Below are 20701 nucleotides of genomic sequence, written 5' to 3' on the forward strand. Positions count from 1 at the left end.
TGGACTCCATGATTATCATCAACACTGTCTCCAAATGTAAGGTGATGGCAACTGAAAAGACAACCAACATCTCTGACTTCCACATTCACTCAAGTGCACAGGTACTTAATACACAGGAGCATGTATACACATGCACAGCACATGCTTGTTCTCTCTCTCTCTCTCTCTCTATGTCTCATACACACACACACACACACACACACACACACACACACACCCATGCACACTCATACGAGCATACACACAATAGTGAATACCTCCTTAACCTATCCTTCCTCTCTCTGTTTAGCTCTTCAGCTCTCCTCTGAAGGGTTCTTTCTACCGACTCTCCCCTCTTGTTCAGCCTCAGGCACACTTCCAGTTTCAGTTCTGTCACAATTGCTCTCTACCTTCTCTTTGCATCACTAAGCACTTAGGAACCAAAACAAAGGTCAAGGGCCTCCCCCCTTGGAGGTGACCTGTTGGCTTTGTTCTCTTCCAGTGCCTGACAGCTGTTGCACTCACTTTCTGGTGGTCCCACCAACTCTCATGATTCTTTTCTACCTGTCCTCTCTTCTGAACATCAGGCCATCAATCCACTGTTCACATCACATCTGCCCTGGGATGCATTCCAGCCAGCATAGCATGTGTCTGTGTGCCTGGCCTCAGCCCAGCATTCTGATCTCTGTCACTGATAGCCCACCCTATGGGGATGGTGCTGGGAACCACGAAAACACACTCCTGTGGCACCAGAATTGCCTTTCTGACCATCCAGTGAGAGGAGGTGAGGAATTTGCTGAGAACATGTGAGAGTTGCCCAAGAAAGTGATCTCTGTCCCAGGCTACCATGGGCCCTTACCAAGTGACTTACGATGCTTGAGTACCACACTCAGTGGGCCTTAATCCCATTCCCCTTGCTACTCCCAGAATGGCCATGTGAGCATCAAGGCTGTACCAGTGTCTCAAATGCTAAAGAGAAGCAAGGCTTCTACTATGGGACTTGACCTGATCATAGTGACCTTGAAAGACCCCCAAAGTGGGGAGACCCTCACTCAAGTCTCAGGATGACGCGACCCCCCAAGAACTCACAAGAGACCGTCCTTGCTGTAATCACATGAGGTTTATTGATAGGAACCAATGCACTGGGATCGAGACTTGTATCCCACGCAGGAGTAGAAGAGTTCTACCCTGAGTAGCTGGGAGAAGGGATATTTAAAGGAAGAAGCCACAACCCAAGGGGGTAGGGATGGCATCATTGGAAAATGTCAAGAATACCAGTGAAAAATCACAAGGAAAGGCTTTCTGTTTCTCAAGATTGTTTTCAAGATTGTAATCTAACTTTATGGTCAGTGAACAGAGTTGCTGAACCGGCTGGTGTAATCATCAGTTCTATGGTCAGTCAAGTTCCTGGAACAGAGTCACTAAACTAACTAACCTACATTTTTTGCTCTACTCTGTTTGCTAGGGGGTCTGAATTTTTCCTGGTCCTTCAACCTCTCTCATGACAAGCTAGGGAGCTGGGACATTTGGTCAGCAATTGTTTCGTTCTTTCTTCCCCTCTCTCCCACCTTCCACTCTTCCCCCCCCCCACCTCGCCCATGAGGCTCATCATAATACTTTCTCCCATCTTGAAAAACTAACTCCATTGGCCTCACCCTCCTTTCTCATTTTTTGAGCATTGCAAAGCTTCCTTAAAGACTCAGCTACACTTGAAGCCTCTCTCCTCTGTCTTCCAGAGACCTTACCTCTAGGGGGTTCTTCCCTGGTCTACCTGAAATGTTTCTGGTCCCGGTCACCAGTGACCTAACCTACGTGTACATCACCAGCTCTCAGCATGAGGGCATCCAACCCTGCAGAGCACTTGACATGGATGCCACACAGTCCCCGGGTGCCAGTGTATCCACAGAGTGCCACTCTGTCCTCTCTGTCCTCTCACTTCCTGGAGACACTGTCCCTAGATGCCTCCTCTTCCTGCTTTTACAGTTTTGAGAACCTTCAAATTTTAGTCAGTAATGTGTCAGGTTTTCACTTCATACGTATGTCAATTTTTCCCTTTCATACATGTAAATAGCATGTTTTTGATCATGCTCACCCCATTATCCTCCTTCCTTTTATAAGGGTCCCCTTCCTACTTTCATATCTGTTTTTAAGCCAATGAGTTCCTTTAGGGTTGCTCACAGGAGCATGGGCACCTTACCACTGACAAAAATGCTTTTCCCTCTCCTAGCAACAGCTACCTATAGTTCTTTAGGAAGGGATGAGTCCCTCCTACCTCTTGGTGTGACACAATCTTGGTTGTCTGGGATTTTGAAGCAGGGTCTCAACCCAGGCTGGCCTCAAACCCACTGCACAGCCCAGGAAGTCTATGTTGGTTTGCATGATAAATGCCTCTGTAGTCTCCAACCTTATCTGACAGCAATGTTTGGATCAGTGTAGGAAGTGTGGCCTTGGTGGAGGAGTATGGTAGGCTTTGTGAGTTAAAAAGCCTTGCCTACTTCTGGGTTGCTCTCTCTGCCTTGTGCTTGCAATTCGAGATGTGCACTTCCGCCTCTGCTCCAGTCTCTGTGCCTGCAACCTTGGGTCGCACCTCCCCACTATGATGGGCTCTCATCTCTCAAGAACTGTAAACCCACACAAACTCTTCTCCTGAAGTGTCCCTAGCCTCAGATTTATCTGAATGTGTCCCGGGGCTTCCTCTCATCCCACCCTTGTCTAAATCATCCTCAAATTGGTCTTTGGTCTCTTGGTGGGAGTGTAGCTTCTTGTCAGGGGGAAACCGTGTGTGCTTATCTCTGTTGAATTCAGGGTTCTTTCTGCTCCCTGCCTGATCCCATCACCTCAGTAAGACTGCCAGATATCATGGTGGTGAGCAGCAAACTCCATTCCCCCCTTTCACTCATTGGTTGGGTTACTGCATTCTAGACAAATGCCTCATGTCTGCCGTTTTCTCTCCCTTCAGCAGAGTACGCATTGCAAAGGCAAAATAAATGTTTACTCTTTCCCTCTACCTCAGCCAGTTTTCTGAATAATGAGCCCCACCTCCGTAACTCTGCAACAGAGGCTAATAACAAGATTAATTTTAATATCATTAGAAACTCTTGGGGTTCAACACACGTGGTGAGTGGTGATGATGTGGTCTCCTGTAACTTATCTTCATCTAGGACCTCATCATGGTATCTTTAGCAGGCCAGGAGTGGGGATTGAGGAGTTGCAGGCATTTCAGTTGCCTGTTGGTTCTTTGGACAGGACCATCTTTGATTGCTTCCTTGGCTGTGTGAATAGCAAGCAGTCTGCCTTCAGGTTCCTGCTTGAGTTCTCACTCTGACTTTCTTCAGTGGTGTGGACTGAGATCAAGCTTTCCACCTCGAAGTGGCCAAGTCTGTTGTTACAGCAATGGACAGGAAACCAGATCACCAGCTGTTCCATGGTTTGCTTTGTGTTCATCTCCATTTCTCCAGGATGCCTGGCAGAAGTGCACCTACTTCATTCACCAGAAGTCCTCAGAGTTTCTTAGCCAAGGTTTGCTGAACGAATGGGTGCTTTGCGGCAAAAAAAGAAGAGAGAGGATCAAGTAGAGAGGATGGGTGTCAGGTTTCCAACCTTGGAACAAACACTCATTTCAATGAAAGAAAGGTTTCTTACACCTCGCAGTTTCACAAGGTAACCAAGCCTATAGCACACGAGCATGAACTGAGGATCTCAGAGCAGGAAGAGAGTCACACTCACGTTTTAAAAGTTGTATAAAACTGATGACTGACTAACTAGAAAAAAAAAAAAACTCTATGTTTGCAAAGAATCGGAATGTTGCAGGTCTTGACCCAAATTATCTTGGGATAGATTTAATAAGAACCCAATGACCATTCTGTATCTGACCTAACATTCTTGTGACCAGATAAGAGTCTTTGGAATAATGTAATAGACTACTAACTTCTACCCACCCCAAATGCTAAGAATGCCATCAGAGAGCATCTGTAACCCATGCCAGAGAGCATCCCGCTTTTCTGTAACCCGCTGGTATAATTTGAATGTGAAATCACACACACACACACACACACACACACACACACACACACACACACACATACACACTCATGTGTTTTAGCACTTGGCCCCCATCTGCTGGTGCATGTATGTGGGGTCATCTCTATTGTCAATTGATATAGGAAGGCCCAGTCCACTGTGGGCAGCACCATTCCCTAAGCATGTGGTACTGGGCTATATAGGAAAGCTGGCTGAACCAGAGCCCATGAGCAAGCTGGCAAGGAGTGTTCCCCCACAGCTTCTGCCTTGAGTTCCTGCTTGAGGTCCTGCCCTCACCCTCTCCCTGAAGCTGCTTCTCAGGCTTTTGATCATACCAACAACAACAAAGTAATTAATACCCTAGCCTACCTGGTATTTCTACCAATGTATTGGAGAACTGCCTTGGTATATCACTTTCTTCTCTCTATGACTATTAAAACTTCATGAAACCACTTCCACATGGGGAAGTATACATTCTTCTGGGGAAACCTGAATCCATGGTCCCAGGCCATGGTCATTCCTGTTTGACTCAAGAATAAACCATGTCTTATTTCCTGTGATGTGAGAGCTGTATCTTTATTCAACAAGCCTTTGGGGGTCATTATAGAGCTATACCATAGCAGGGTGGACTTCTGGACTGATTTGTTTGTGGCATTCTAGGGGAAGGCTGAGGGAAGCAGAGTGTGTGGTGAGATCAGGGAAGAAAACACAGCAGAGGTGGTGATGTGGCTCAGGGGGCAGAGCCCTTGCCTAGCAAGCAAGAAACCCTGGGTTCAATCCCCAGCACCACATAAAAGAGACACAGTTATACATGCTTATAATCCTGGGACTCAAGAGGGAAATGTAGAAGGATCATGAGTTCAAGATTAACCTCAGCTGTACTATAAGTTTAAGGCCATCCTGGGCTACATGAGACACTGGATGAAGGAAAAAAACCTACAGCTCAATCTGAGGATACCTATGCTGTAAGAAAGAAGAGACCTTTGGGTTTCCTGGGGATGCTAAGCAGGGCCAGGCACTGGCCCCAGTGGTCTGAAGCCTGGGCTCAACTGTTTGGACAGGCCTTCTGACCAAATACGGATAACTACTTCCGGGACAGCCGGGGCCCAGAGACCTCTCATGTGCCTTCAAAGGGTGGTTTGGATCTCTGGTTTCACTCACCTGGCCAGACATTGCAGATATTGTCCCAGACTGCGCTAGTAATGGATCACCTCCTTATCTTCCACAAAGCCTGTTTCATTCAGTCCACAGTCAAGCCCTGGACCATAGGCAGGAATGTCCATTCCCGAGAGCCAGAGAGAGACATAAGAGAAATGGGCATACCAGAAAACAAGTGCTCAGAAACACTGCAGTAGGTAAGATGCCTGGCCCAGCCAGCCTGGCCTCTTCTCCTACAGCAGGGCTGAGACAGAGACAGACAAGACTGTTTTCCAGTCATCCTACAAGATGACTGCTTTCCAGTCAGATGGACAACTTACCTGGACTTCTCTTTATAGCATGAGCTCCTTCTAAGGTAGACCAGAACTCTGGGTGCGTTCACACATGGCCACATGTGGGCCTGTGGGGTCAGAGATTAATGTCAAGTATCCTCCTCCACTGATCTCCGTCTTAGTTTTTTTATGCAAGGTTGTTCACTGAAGTGGAGTTCACTAACTGAGCTAGACTGTTTAGCCAACAAGCTGTGAGCCTGGCTTATTTTCCCCACATCTCCTGTGCTGGGACGTTGGTTTGGATTATCCAGCTTTTAGAACGGGTGATGGGGATTTGAACTCTGATCCTCAGGCTTGTGTGTCTTTCACCTTTACCACTAGATTAGGACTTTAGAGAGTCATCTATACAGAAGTGCAAAGAGATACAGGGACAGGCAGCCAGGAAAGAGGTTGAAGTGAACAATGACATTCTTTCACAGCAGCTGGACCCTGTAGCTGGGATGAAACCTCACTGGGCTCATCTATCTTCCTGAACCAAGAACCACCCCATCCTAGGAGATGGAGTCATGGGAGAAGGGACTTGGGGAAGTAAAGAGGGATCAAAAGAGGAGAGACTCCAGGGGCCCTATGCACGAGCAGCCTGGAGTCCACCAGACAGCCTGCCAACTCTGAAGACCCCATCTTTCCCAAGGGATGTTTCCACTCTTTGCTTTCTGCCACACTGAATGCCTGTATTCACCTGGGTGAGTCTTTGTGGCTTTTGGTTGGATGTTGGTCCCCTCCAGTGGGAGTTCAACTCTTTGTTTAACTTTGGGAACAATCCCCAAACCTGAGCAGGTGGCACAGAGCACTGAGAGTCCCCTTACACAATGTGACAGGAGAGCCCAGCAGGTATAGACTGGACACACCCACCAGCACACTGGTCCCTGTCCCTCCCCTGAAACAATGGTTCTCAGCTTCTAGGTCACAATCCCTTTTGGGGTAGAATGACCCTTTCACCGTGGTTGCCTGAGAGTACGAATATTTACATAACAATACAGAAAATTATCGAAATTATAGTTATGAAGTAGCAATGGAAATGAGGAACTGAATTAAAGGGTCACAGCATTAGGAAGGCTGAGAACCACTGCTCTAGAAAAATGTCAGCCATCTTAGCAACTTTTATCTTTCCTCCCTGCCCACCTTCCTACTTTTCAGTTCTTCTCTTCTCCATTTTCCTTCTTTTTTGTTCCTCTTCCCTTCAAAAAATTGTCTAACCGTAGGAAACACACATGGCTTTAAACGGATATATTTATTCTAGGAATCTAAAAGAAAAGGATCTAGTAGTATCGAAGACTAGAACGTCCTGTCTTCTCAGCGACAGGGGCTGTCAGGAACCAGGGACAGTGGTGCAGTGTCCACCAGAGGCCACCGGAGGGAGCCTCTGAGTCAGAGCAACTGCGGGGCACAGAGAGGGGAATTTGCCCTAGGCAGTGTTGAGGGCCACCTGCAAGGCGCCATCTCTCCAAATCTCTGGGCCAACGGCTACAGACGGGGTGGGCACCAACTCCTAATGAGCCAGAGAGGATGGGGTGGGCACAAAAGATGGCTGGCATGGGGAGGTCTCTAACATCTAGCCTTGGAAAGGTGGTGGGGGCCTTAATAGGCTCTGAACTAGAGAGTCCAGCAGGGCGGCCTACCTGCTCCATCATGAGGGATGTGTTGATGAAGAAAGCCTCAAAACTAGATTCAACCAGATCTCTTCACTGTCACATTCCTTGCATCCAATTGTTTGTGCGGGAACGTCACACTCATCTTCTGTATGGTACATACACCGAATAAACCATGCGCCCCTTCTCAAACTTTCATTCTAAGATCCATGGGCATATGCCCTACAGACAACGCTGGGGCTTAGAAATATGCAGCCCACTGCTAAGAAAGGAGTCATCTGGTCCCGCTAGAAGTAGGGCTATGCACAGTAGAACACATGCTGGTCTCCTAGGGCAAGTCCGCAGCCTCAGGGCAAAGCCATTTCGAGCACCACTGAGCAGTAGGGAAACAGAACTATTCAGAGGCCTCGAGTGCCTGCCTTCCCAAGTCCCCAGGGTTAGCAGGGAGTGCAGATGGTTCTGGCATTTCCCAGTGCTTATTAAGACAGAAAACATTTAATAAAACACAATAGATGTTTGTCCCTCAGAGGACCCGAAGTCCAGAAGCCGCTGGGGATTCAGATTTTCTATTTATTTCCACACTCTGGTGTGTTTCTTGCCTGCTTCCACTGGAAATGGGCTCTCAGCCTGGAGAGCAGAGTGTGAGGTGAGAGCTGTGGATAGTGCTCAACGAGGCAGGAGAGGCATTGTTCCTGAACACACAAGGAGGGTGGGGGAGTCTCGTTCCCCATCTGCTTGGGAGGCAACACAAACTGCACCTGAAACCAGCTTTGTGAGCAGTCTGGCCCGCTGGCACACATCCCAGAATTCCCTGATTTTCAGGTAAGTACTCCAGCAGCAGATGGACTTTACAAATAGCAGAAGGGAGGATACTCAAGCTAGGTCTCTCAAATACCCTGGGTTTTATAGCACAGAATAGCGGTCTCAGAAAAGCACATACTGCACTTTGGAAATGGTTAACAGTCAGTCATGTGTCAGAAGGCTTGGCCCCCAGTGAAATGACCCAGAAAAATGGAGGAGCTTTAAGAGAGGGGATTAGGTAACTGAGGAAGCACCCCTCCTAGCAGGGATTAGTGGACTGGCAGAAAAAGGGCATGTGAGCTTCTCCCAGCCCCTCACTTCTTTTTCCACCTTATCCTTTGTACAAGCTCCTGCTATATGATGACATCCCCATGCCATGACCCAGCAGAGCCCCTTGGCAGGTGTGGTCTATCTAGCTGCCAGAACTGTGTGCTTAAATGAACCTTTTCTCTATATAAGGTATCTTGACTCTGGTATTTAATCACAATAGCAGAAATGGACTAAGCCAGCTGTAAGCTTAGATTTTTCTAAACCTACTTTATTTAAGTTCTAGAATGCTTCAACCTCCCTTCTAGCCCACAGACCAAAGATAGGGGAAAGAAGGTTTATAGGAAAAGGGGGTCATGGACCTCTTTAGAAGTAGTTCCTTGGGGGCGATTTCACTCTTCGTCAGGATACCAGCAGTCCAATCCAACAGCAAACACCAAACACAAATCCACAGCAGCCGTCTGATCCAGCAGAAACTGTGAAGTTCTGGCAGCCTGGTCCATTCCCTTCCAAAGTTCTCAAGAACGTTTGCAGACATAGGTAAGTGAAGACAACTCCTGTCAGGGATAGGGAGATGGCCCAGTGAGTAAAGTACTCGATGTGCAAACATGAAGGCCTGAGTTCAAATCCCCAGCACCCATAAAAGCCAGGCACCGTGGCAGATATCTGTAACTTCAGTGTTGGGGAGTAGAGACAGGAGGATTCCAGGAGCTGGTCAGCCAGCTTAGCTGACCCAGTGAACTTCAGGTTCACAGGAAAACCCCATCTCAGACCAGACATTCCCAACATCAGAAAGATACCCCAATATCAATTCAGTACCTCAGTAAGTACCTGCACAAACACCCTTGCACACACATGTGAGCCCACTCACATGCACACCACACACAAACACATGCAATGAAGCACTACTACCACCAAAAATAATGCAAAAAGTTTTTTATCATGTTATATTTTATTTTCTTATATTTTGTTATTATCTCTCAGAAGTCTTTTTTTTTTTTCCTAATGAAAGACGGAAAGGAAGCAGATTGGGATGGGAGGGGATGTGGGGAGGAATCGGGATTAGAGGGAGGAGAAATGGCAATCAGGATATGTTAGCTGAGAAAGTTATCTATTTCAATAAAAGGAAAAAAAATGCCATACGTTATCTGGAATTCCAGAATTAAGAAACTGAGAAATAACTTGTTAACAGTTCAGAGTACAGCCGCTGTCTCGGGCCTTGTCCTTCCCTCTTTCTCTAACGCTGTGCCCATGGTGGCCTTCAAGTACACACAGAAGGACTGCACAGTGGGGACTGGAGAGGATTCAGCAGTTAAGAGCACTGTCTGCCCTCCCAGCGGACCTGGGTTTGCTTTCCAGCATCACCTTGGGCAGATCACAATTGCTCAGGGAAACAAATGGTCTCTTTTGGACTCTAATGTCAGTGCACACACACACACACACACACACACACACACACACACACACACAAATAAATCTTTTTTTAAAAGGTTTGCAATGCATCCCATGTACCAAGCTACAAAAGAGCGCCTGATCAGTTCCTGAAGACCAGTGTGGATCATTTCCCCAGAACAAATGCCAAAGAATGAGAAATGCATAGCAAACTAGTTTAATGGAACCTTCTGTCGGAAACAAAGTGGGAGAGTATTAAATTTAAGAAAGGAAGACAAGGAAGGAGGAGGAAACACCGAGTTATAAATTGTTGTGTGTTTAGCACAACCACAAAATGGCTGCATATGCAGCAGGATGGGAGTGAATGCGAATTGCTGAACCGTGGAGCAACAGAGAGCAGGGGGTTTGCGACTTCAGAGAGAGCTCTCAGCGTGAGTTGCAGAAGGTAAGACAAGAACAAGCAAAGAAGCAAAACACCAGGAAGGAAAAAATAAACGTAATAAACAAGCCGGCTGGTGGTGGCACTCGCCTTTAATCCCAACACTCAGGAAGCACAGGAATCTCTGAGCTCCAGGACAGGCAGGGCTACACAGAAAAACCCTGAATAACAATAATAATATAGTAACTTATTTTTAAAAACAATGAAATGGAGAAAGAAAAGGAAAACAAAAAATAACAATGAAAAACCGGTTTTATAAAAAACAATTAATGCGATAATATTCTGGCAGGACTGGCAGAGAATGGAGGAGAGAAAGAAATCGGGGCTAGCATACCATAAAATGGGAGAAACAACTACAGACAGCACAGATGAAGAGTAATAATGGAAACATCCTTCCTCAGGGAAAGACATTTGTTCGAATATCAGCCAAAACCTGATCAAGACTCCAGACTTGAGTACCGACTTATGAAAAAAAGCAGGAGGCAGGAGAGCAGAAAATGTCACTAGAGATGTCACCCAGAGCAACTCTAGGCAAACAATCCAATTTCCTCAGAGAGGAGCTGGAGGGGACCAGAGGGCATGAGAGATAAGAGACCACCAGGAAGCCCCACCGAGCACTGACCCATTCAAGGAGGAAGCCCCCCTGGGTGCTGACCCAGACAAGGAGGAAGCCCCACTGGGTGCTGGCCTAGACAAGGAGGAAGCCCCACTGGGTGCTGACCCAGTCAAGGCTTTTCAAGGATTTTGAAGTGAGTGGACACTTAGACACTGGTGGGGGCTCTGGACCTTGAGCAGCAGTTCTCTAGAGGGAGTAACTCCATGACAGACAGGATCTGCTCTGACAGTGTGGTAAGAATCAATTGTGGTTTCCCAACCAATGAAAGGACGGTTCACAGGAGGTAAGGTTATGCACAGTCATGGAGAGTAAGGAGGAAGACCATGAATCATTGCAGTAAGTACAGAGAAGTCATTTACCAAAATCCAGCAGCTCTGGAGAGACTTTGGCTAAAAATTCAACAACACCAGATGCTGTAGACTGAATGTGTGCCTCTTCCCAGCCCTGCTCCAAATTCATACATTGAATCCTAACTCCTAACTGGAGGTAGGAGGTGGACCTTTGGAAGGTGGTTAGTTCAATCCCCTTGAAGAGACTGAAAGACATAAGGAGAAGAGAAGACACTGGGTGCGAATCTGGAAGTGAGCCTCCGCCAGACACCAGAGCTAAACAGCACTTTGACCTTGGTTTTCCCACCAGAACCGTAAGAAGGAAAGTCTGGGTGCTCCAGTACCCTGTACTCTGGGACATTCATCACCCTCTTCTGGCCTTTAGGGACACACGCATATACACATACATATATACATACACACATACATAAAATTAAAACACACTTATACATACATAAAATTAAAAATGACCACACAGACACACATATATTTAAAAATGGTAAGGTATGGGCTGGAGAGATGGCTCAGCAGTTAAGAGCACTAACTGCTCTTCCAGAGGTCCTGAGTTCAAGTCTCAGCAACCACATGGTGGCTCACAACCATCTGTAATGGGATCCAATGCCCTCTTCTGGTGTGTCTGAACAGCTACAATGTACTCATATAAATAAATAAATCTTTTTTAAAAATGATAAAATATAAATCTAAAAAAGAAATTCCATTTTTTTTTTTTTTTTTTTTTTTAGGAAGGAGTCAAACCAGCCCAGCCTACCTTCAAACTCACAATACTTCTCCTGTTTCAACCTCCAGAATGCTGGCATTAAACACCTGAGCCACCGTGCCTGGCTCAGCTGATATTCCCCTCAAGATTAGTAATGAGACAAAACGTCTTATTACCACTTCCATCCGATCTAGCACTAAAGTCCCCAGTAAACGTGGTAAGCTAAGTGGGAAAAAATAAGGTTTTTTGTTTTTGTTTTTGTTTGTTTTTCTGTTTTGTTTTTGTTTCATTGTGTGTTTGATTTGAGCCAGGGCCTTATTAAGTAGCCTGGGCCATCTTGAAACTCACTTTGTAGACAAAGCTGGGTTCAAACTCAGAGATCTGCCTGCCCCTGCCCCTGCCCCTGCCCATGCCCCTGCCCCTCCCCCTCCAGTGCAGACATTGAAGGTGTGTACACCACCACCTTGCAAAAGGGTAGGTTTAATGATTTAAAAGTTAAAACGTACACTCGCTGTAGAACTGTGACCACCTACACATGCAAAACCCAACAGAACAAACTACTACTGCAATAATAAAGGTGCCCAAGGCATAGTGGCTGGAGTCTGAGGCAGGAAGATGGCTGTGAGGCTAAGCTGTAACATCCTGAGCTCCAGGCCAGCCTGAGATACAGGGTGACTGTGTCAACACAACCCATGACCCAACAGTTTTAAAATCAATTTCAAATGTGTAATATTTCTCTGCAATGGCAGTTCTTGACCTGGAGTGATTTTGCCCCTAGAATATATTTGACTGAGTTAGTAAATAAAAATGATAGATTCATGGGGTCAGAGAGATAGCGCAGTGGTTAAGAATACTTGCTGCTCTTACAGAAGACATGAGTTCAATTTTCAGCACCCACAAAGGACAGCTCATAACCACCTCTAACTCCAGATTCAGGGAGGCCTCTGAGCACCTGCATACACATGGTATACAAATACAGACAGTCTCTCTCTCTCTCTCTCTCTCTCTCTCTCTCTTGCACGTGTGCGACACACACACACACACACACACACACACGTGCGCGCACATTCCCAATGTACCATTAGTTAGCAGGTTAACAATGTGGGTTGCTGCTCAATCTGGACAGGGTCAGCCTGTCATCAAGGGAGCCTAGTGCAGCACACGAGTGACCCATTAGCCATAGTGCAGTCTTGAGTGGATGCTCAGAGAAGTGATCACAAAGACATCTGAGAGACATCTGGGTTAGGGCAAAGTGCTGGAGATGCTCTGCCTCCCTTCGCATCTTTTTTTCTTTTGGGATTGCCCTGGCTCAGCTTCTAGCATCTCTGGAGTGGGACTGGACAGAAATGGGATCTCTATAAGAGGGACATGTACGCCCCTGGTGAATCTTTTCTTTTATAAAAATTCCTCTTATGGGGAAGTTCTTTGCCCTGAACATCCATCAGCAGTTCCAGTCTGTGCTAGAGTCCTGGGAGATTCCTGGAGAGCTGCTGATCTCCAGTCTACATTGGAATTTTAAAGATGAGTTTAGTCCTGGCTGTAGCAACAGCGTAGATGGGCGTCTTGGTGAGAATGGGACGGAAAGGAAAGCGTCCTTCTGCCCAGGCCTTTTATGTGGACTGCATCAGGTAGGGCTTCCTGCTTCAACTAATCTCATGAAGAAAATCACTCACAGGAGTGTCTGGAATCTTGAGGTCTAGTTGGTTCCAGATGTAGCAGAGTTGACAACCAAGATTAGCCTTTACAGGGGGCCTAAAGCCATGGTGTCTGTGTAGCCATTGTTGAGTTAGTGGCAGGTGTTCACCCATAGAAAACAAACAAGCAGACAGGACATATGCAACATGAAACATTTGTAGCTACTAGAAGTAATGAAATAGATACAAACACAACAATGTTGCTGGGCCTTGAAATGTGCCAGACTAGTAGGAGAGCTCAGTGGGTAGAGGCACCTACCTATGAAACTAAGGTCATGAATTTGACCCCAGGACCCACAGGGTGGAAGAAGGAAGCTGATTCTAGGTTTTCTTCTGACCTCCCCATGTACACAAATAGATAGATAGATATAAATGTATAAAAGAACCCTGCTTTGAGAGGGTAGACGAAAGACTTTAGTCAACTATGTTTTTGCATTTTTATTAAACATCACAAAGGGCCAAAGACCTACTGTTTAGAGCACATGCCTGGAGTTTTCAGGCCCTGTATTTCATCTGTCCTTAGAACAGGAAATAAAGAAAACCAGAGACTACAGGAAACAATGTATGCCTCATTCAGACTCGTACAAAAATGATGAGGTGGCGTCAAGCAGAGTGCTGGGACTGCCGATTGCGAGGGAAGAACAAAAGAGGAACGGCTCAGAGGGAAATAAGAAAACAGAAAGGCAAAAGCTGATTGTGAGAAGCCTAGGAAATGCTCTGAGCACCGGAGTGCCTGTGTTTCCGCCTTCTGCACCTGCGACCCAGCTAAAGAAAACAAAACAAAGAGACGGCTGGATGGGATCTGGCTGGGAAACTGCTTCCACGCTGTAAGCAGCTTGAGTGCAGACAGTCCTCTTGCTTGAAGGAACTAAGTTTTCCTCGGGTGGGATGGCGGATGGGGAATCGGCAGTCAGCCTTGGGAAGTGGTGAGCATGTGCCATCAGGGACAGTGAGGGCCTCACCGATGGAAAGGTCCCCTAAATCACACTAAAAAATTCCTGCTGATTCAGTATCGGGTCTGCGGGGAGTTGTCTGTGCCCACTTAGGAGCCCCATCCCCATCCACGGGAAGTAACGAATGAGAGGCCAAAGTGACCTGGGGACAGAGGTGCCCACACTGTGCTGAGCAGTATGGCTGAGGTTGCAGACAGGAATGAGCCAGCTGCAAAGTTCAGAGGCCCAGAGTGGGGAGTCTGAGGGGATCTGCTTTGAGGCAGAAAAGCCCAACAGGCACGTGAGCTGGGGGTGGTGGCACATGCCTGGAATTCCAGGGCTCCAGAAGTGGAGGCAGGAGAATCACTTCAGAGTACTTAAGTTTGCTTCTCATGCAGCCAACAGGATGAGCTCAGAAAGCATGGCTGGGAGGGAGAGGAAGGAGGATCCACGTGTGCACCAAGAAAGGCAATCCGATTGATCATGGACTCAGATTCAGGGAAGGATAAAAATGGTTGTGTGTGTGTGTGTGTGTGTAAATCAGCACAACTTGTGAGATTAGTCCTCCCCTTCTGCAGTGGCCTCCAGGGATCAATCATCAATCAGACTTGGATATCAATTTCTTTTATGCACTTAACCATCTTGCCAATCCTGTCACATTTTTAAGGTAATGTTTTCAGAAATGCAAAGGTTGGAAAAGTCACACTCACAGATGCATGTGAGGAAGTCAAGGGGGGGAGCCTAGCTGTTACTCCTCAGCTGTCCACTTTGTTTTCCCCAGACACCACCTCTTGTTGGCCTGGACTTGAGTAAGGATTGTAGACCAGACCCACCTGAGCCAGCCTCCCCAGCCCTGGGCTGTCCTTCTGCTCCTGTCACTTCTCAAAACAGGACTGCCAGGTTTATGACAGCCTGGTCTACATAGCAAGATGCAGGTCATCCTGGGGTATATAGTGAGAACCTGTCTCAAAAAAGGAAGTCTATCCATGCACTTTCTCAGGAGGGTGGAGACCTCAAGACCTGAGTCTAGAGCACACCAGACTATAGGGAGTTCAAGGCTACACTGAGTGACCCAGTGAGAACCCAGTCTCTGGGGCCAGGGGTGGTGGCACGTGCCTGTAACCCCAGCATGTAGAAGGTTAAAGCTGGTCCAGCTTGGGCTACACGAGAAAGACCCCATCTGAAACTGGGGTGCAGTTCGGTGGCAGGGTCGCTAAGGTGGCCCTGGGTTCAATGCTCAACATGTCCCATTTTCTCAGTCATGTGAGTGTTTGGTCCCTGATTAATGTTGCTGTTTGGAGGGCTCAGGGGTGTGGCTTTGTTGGAGGAGGTGTGGCACTGGGGGCAGAGCATTTAAGAACTGACACCTCCTCCGTCTTTACTGTTTCTGGCTTGAGGATCAGCCCCTGCTCTCAGCATCTGATCCGTTTCCTGCTGCTCATCCATGGCGTTTATAACAGCAAATGAAAGTAATCACAGGATCTGATCCCCCACAGGCTTTAGTATCCCAGAACCCATCTCCATGGATACTGAAAGATAGCACAACCCTCCAAATGCATTGGTCCCATCAATGATTGATCAGACTGACCAGGAAGTTCTAATTTGCCCAAAGATTGCCCATTTTAAAGATCCAATCACACACTGAATATTTTGAAAAAAAAAAAAGTTAAAATTTATTAATAATAGTTAACATCACATGGTTAATTTCAACTAGTTCTCTACTGTACATAGTGACAAAACCGAGTGCCCAGGGATTTGAGATGAGTCAAAGGTCATTGAATACCACAAAGTAGCTTAGCAGAGGGCTGTCAACCTAGTGCTAGGAACACAGCACACTGTCTCATGCTCTGGATTGAAAGCCAACTTCCTTAAAAAGCTACACACACACACACACACACACACACACACACACACACACACACACACACACACACACCTTCACCTTTAAAAAAAGAAAAAAAAGTGTCCCTTCCTAGGTGGTGCTTGATTTTAAAAGTTTTAAATTCAAGATTGAAAACTTTAGTCAGAATCCATCTGCACTCCGTGGCTACCCTCTAGTGGTGTACACATCTATAGATGGCTTTGGTTTTCAGGTCTGTTTCGGTTACTGCAGGTTGAGGGAGCTACACCAGATAGGCAGTGCCAGCCTGGAACAAATCAACATTCGACCTTCCCTCTGGGCATCCCAGGGAGCTTGTTCGGATGTAACCAGGCTCTGCTCAGCACACATTTGAAAGATGTTCAAAACTTAGGGGCTACAAGGTTGAGTTTTCTTTTGGTCTTTATGTTATCTCTGTTTTAGTGTTGCAAGGCTATTCCTTCTTTATTACATCCTATCCAGGTTTAATGTTGGTGGTCAATTTAATATTTTGAAGGGAGAGGTGAACTTTCGGATTCAGAGCGAACCGTACTCAGAGAGCAGAGAACAGGGCATTGACGTCCTCCCGTTCCTCGAACAGTCCGGAATAAATAACATGTATAAAAAGGAGAGTCGGCAGCTCGGTGTGGCTCAGTCTGAGGAAGCAGACAGACATCGAACGTCTCGTGTAAAACACAAGACAAACCGGAGGTGGGATCTGCTAGGAGGGCAAATGCACCAACACCCCCGAGACATCCCTGAGGCTTGGTTGAATTCTCTCAATGCTTTGTATGGTCTGCTCCAACAATCAGATGACTTTAAAAACAGTGTTTGGTGGCTTCCTTTTATTTGTCAAACCGTCTTAAAACACTGACTGACCTACAAACTGAGCCCTCTACACAGTGAGAACAAACCCTTTGGTTTTCTTTGGCTAACATCCTGGGTGAGACCAGTCAGGAAAGCACCTGGACGGAGCAGCCAGCTGCTATCTATGGCTCCCTTCCCCCAGGGGACCAGCCTCAGTCTCCCTTCCTGCCTTGCATACACCTCACAGACCCCGGAGGAAGGTGAAGCCAGGAGGTTGGCGCTCTGCCAATAACCCACTAAGAGGTTCTACCTATCTCCTCTTCCCACGGGTGAATGAGGTATTTCTAGAGCCAGTCAGTGTCTCATATCCAGAACTACAATGATCTACTCATGAGGCCGAGTCAGGAGACCCTGGCCAGCTATATACAGAACAAAGGAACACATAAATACATTACTTACAAAATTAACCATTACACAATGGAGAGGACCTGCTTTAAACTAAGTAAATTTCAAACATAAATTAAAAAAGAAAAAAACAAAACAAAACAAAAAACTAAAAAGCGACCAAAGCCACTCCTGTCCCCAAGGTCTGTAGCTCGTGGATGACACATTCAGCCATGTGAGGTAAAGCCACAAACACTTGAAGAAGACGTCCACTCTAGCTTTGGTTCAGATTCCTCTATCCCAGGACAGCAAATGTTTTAGAACCGGCAGGGTGATGCTTATGGGTTGAGTTGAAGAGGGACAGCCACGTAGGGCAGGGGACGTCCTATCTCTCCTCCTCCCTCCCACCCAACATCTACCTCTGATGAGAGAAGCATCGACATTTCAAGATGTTCTCCACCTACAAATGTCAGGTTCAGCTCCAAGCTGAGGCAACCATTTTCTCAAGACTGTCCCCATCCCATAGGATTGTACAGGAAGTAGAGTGGGGGAGGACCATCCCAGGAGGTGACCAGCAGGAACTGCGAACAACTCCTTACTTCAGATTCTCAGGAAGGCCAAGGATTGGGTACCAAACTCTACAGTGAATATACAGAGACAAAAGTCCCAGTCTCACAGGGTCCTCTCTGCCAAGGGGTCCATCTTCTCATAATTTAAAACGGGGAAGTGAGGAAGCAGAGAAGCCCCGTCTGGTCCCCAAGCTTCTATCTCTGCCCAGCCTCCCGGATGCGGCAGGCCACGGCAGTGATGAGAGCTGCTCCCTTCCCACTGCCGTCCTCGGATTCCAGGAAGGACACGTCACATTTCGGAGCCAGATCTCTCACCGTCTCATGCATGACCTTGGCAAAGCTGGAGAAGGAGAAAAGGGGGATGTGACTGATTGGTGTCAAGGGAAGCTGGAAAGAGGAATGAGAAGTGAGGCAAGGCACCTACAAACTAACATTTACTTTGTACTCGGTACCGTAGACAGGCTTGCAGGGGCTAGGGCCACGTCAAGTCTTAGACCACAGTGGCCAACCACAAGAGTAGAAGGCTCAAGTTTTTGGCACAAATGTCTTGAGATGCAGATAAACTTCTTCAAAACATATCAGTTGATCCTGTATCTCAGTTGATAGTATTTGCCTAGCAACATAAGGGTTCCACCCCCAGCATCGACTGAGCACCGTAGCCCATGTCTGTAATCCCAGCAAACAAGAAGGGAGTCAAAAGCCCATGGTTACCCTTGGCTACACAGCAAAGATAGGCTATGTCTCAAAGGCCAGCATGGGATTTAAAGAGACTCTAGCTTAAAGACAAAGCAAGGGGTGAGAGAGATAGATCAGCACTGAGTACGAGAACCCTTGCATGGGGACCAAGATTCAGTTCCCAGCACCCAAATGGTGTTCACAATGCCCTGTAACTCCAGCTTCAAGGAATCCAGAGCCATCTTCTGGACCCCGTAGGCACTGCACCCATGTACATACCTTCCCCATGCCTCCCACCTCTAGCCCATATATAAATTAAACTAACTTTTAAAGGTAAATTAAGGGCTAGAGCAATGGCTCTGTGATTAAGAGCATCTATTGGTCTTTCAGGAGCCAAGTTTGATCGCTTGACCAGGTCAGGCTGCTCATGATTGCCTGTAACTCCGGTGCCAGGCAATCGGCCTGCAAGGGTACCCTTGCTCTAATGTAATACCCCACAGAGACACTCATACATGTTCCAGTGCAGTGGGCCGTGTGCCCTCTCATGGCTACTCTGCCATCTCAGCAAAAAATATGTACTCTGTCAGCACATAGACAGGGGATGGGAGTGGCTGTGCTCTTACAAAGCCTTTAGTAACACAAGCACTGAGTGGACAATCCTTCAATCACAGAAAAAAATCTTGCTTGAATCACAAAGTCTACCAGATTATTCCCAGTGCATCCTAACAGCCAAAATCTCAATCAAAATGATTAGACATCACGTCAATACAGAAATAGCAGTGATCACTGGGAAATACAATCTCTGGTAGTAGTGAACTCCCGTCGTTCCACCCCAAGAGACAGAGGGCTAGGAGGAATTAGAGGCTAGCCTCAACTACATAATGAATTCAAGGCTACCCTGGCTCAAAATCAAAAAAAGTTGCGAACCAGCCTTGGAATTTAGCCAGCTACACCCACATGCAGGCTCTCAGACCAACAAAAGGGTCACCACCATTAATCTGCAAACTAAGCACGAAACCCTCTTTGGAGCGGCTGAGAGGAGGTGGAGAAGAGAAATGCACGAAGAGAAGGAAGACAGGGCAGCCCTCTTCACCCCCGAGGTCAGGCACTCACTGAGGATGAAGCTTATACAGAGTCCCGTCCACGCCCACTGTCACTTTGAGGTTGTCCAGCCCACGGTTCTCTCTTATCTTGTCCACTACGGCGGCCATGCCTGCGCCACAGAGCTGTGCAGCGCGCCGGGCAACCACAGTGCACACCTCCTTCACGATGATGCTGTCATCGCACGTGCTCTCCAGCCCTAGGTGGCGCAGGATGGCACGAACCTGTAGCAGGGCTAGGCAGTCGCTGCGTGGGAGACAGACAATGCAGAGTTAATGATGCACAGAAAGGCTTGGTGCCCTGCGTTTCCCTAAGGCCCCCTGATACGGGGGGGGGGGGGGGGGGGTGGTCGGTCCAGCTCTGAACTCATTCACTCGCTCTCCCTGAAGGTGACAGAGCTACAAACAAGTGACCCTACATTCTACTTTGCACTCAAGGTGGGCATTGTTACTACAGCCTGATGGAGAGCCACACCTGTAATCTCAGCAGTCAGGAGGTGCAAACAAGACTGAAACCAACTCAAGGGCAACCTTACTTAGTAAGATCTGCCTCAAGAAAGCCAAAACCAAACTATACTGAAAACAAAGAAAAACCCACATCTTACACTCACTCTAGCCCTGATACTAAAGCTCACCAAATCTCATTCTCGGTCTCTTTCCACGTTCAGCATAGGTAAGTGTCAGTTAGGAAAGGTAACTCACTGGAGGCAGACCTCTGCCATCTATATCTTGACTTCATATGAGCTTCGGAAACCCTTTAGCCTGTCTATTCACTGGACAGAAAATGAGGACCGGGCCCCACCTTCCTCCCGAGCCTCTCCTCCTCACCTCTCTATCTGAGACAGGAACTTAGTTTCAAAGATTCCCCTTGTCTTGAGGCGCTCTGAGATGCGGCCTCGGAAGAGCAGCCCCCGCTTCGTGAAATCGATGAGAATGTTGCGCACAATCTCTCCCAAGTACATGCCGCTGATCATCTTCTCGAACCTGCAACGGGACGTTGTCCACAGAGGTCAGAAGGGGGCAGATGAGTCCAGACCAGAAA

General features: G+C 47.3%; 1 protein-coding gene and 1 long non-coding RNA gene across 2 annotated transcripts in view; both read right to left on the reverse strand.

The window, feature by feature from the left end:
- Positions 1-262: 262 nt before the first annotated feature.
- On the reverse strand, positions 263-12038 carry LOC120102317 (uncharacterized). The gene is made up of 3 exons (XR_005503657.2): positions 10953-12038; positions 5161-8703; positions 263-3518 (listed from the first exon to the last, which is right to left on the reverse strand). It is a non-coding gene; the product is annotated as an uncharacterized LOC120102317 (long non-coding RNA).
- A 5358-nt stretch (positions 12039-17396) lies between these two features.
- Hk2 (hexokinase 2) overlaps positions 17397-20701 on the reverse strand; it is a 49018-nt gene continuing 45713 nt past the window's right edge. The window contains 3 exon segments of the mRNA NM_012735.2: positions 17397-18224; positions 19673-19906; positions 20488-20643. Coding sequence (NP_036867.1) covers positions 18080-18224; positions 19673-19906; positions 20488-20643 — 535 coding nt within the window. The 3' untranslated portion in view covers positions 17397-18079.

The sequence above is a fragment of the Rattus norvegicus genome, chromosome 4 (assembly GCF_036323735.1).
Source record: "Rattus norvegicus strain BN/NHsdMcwi chromosome 4, GRCr8, whole genome shotgun sequence".
Lineage (NCBI taxonomy): Eukaryota > Metazoa > Chordata > Mammalia > Rodentia > Muridae > Rattus > Rattus norvegicus.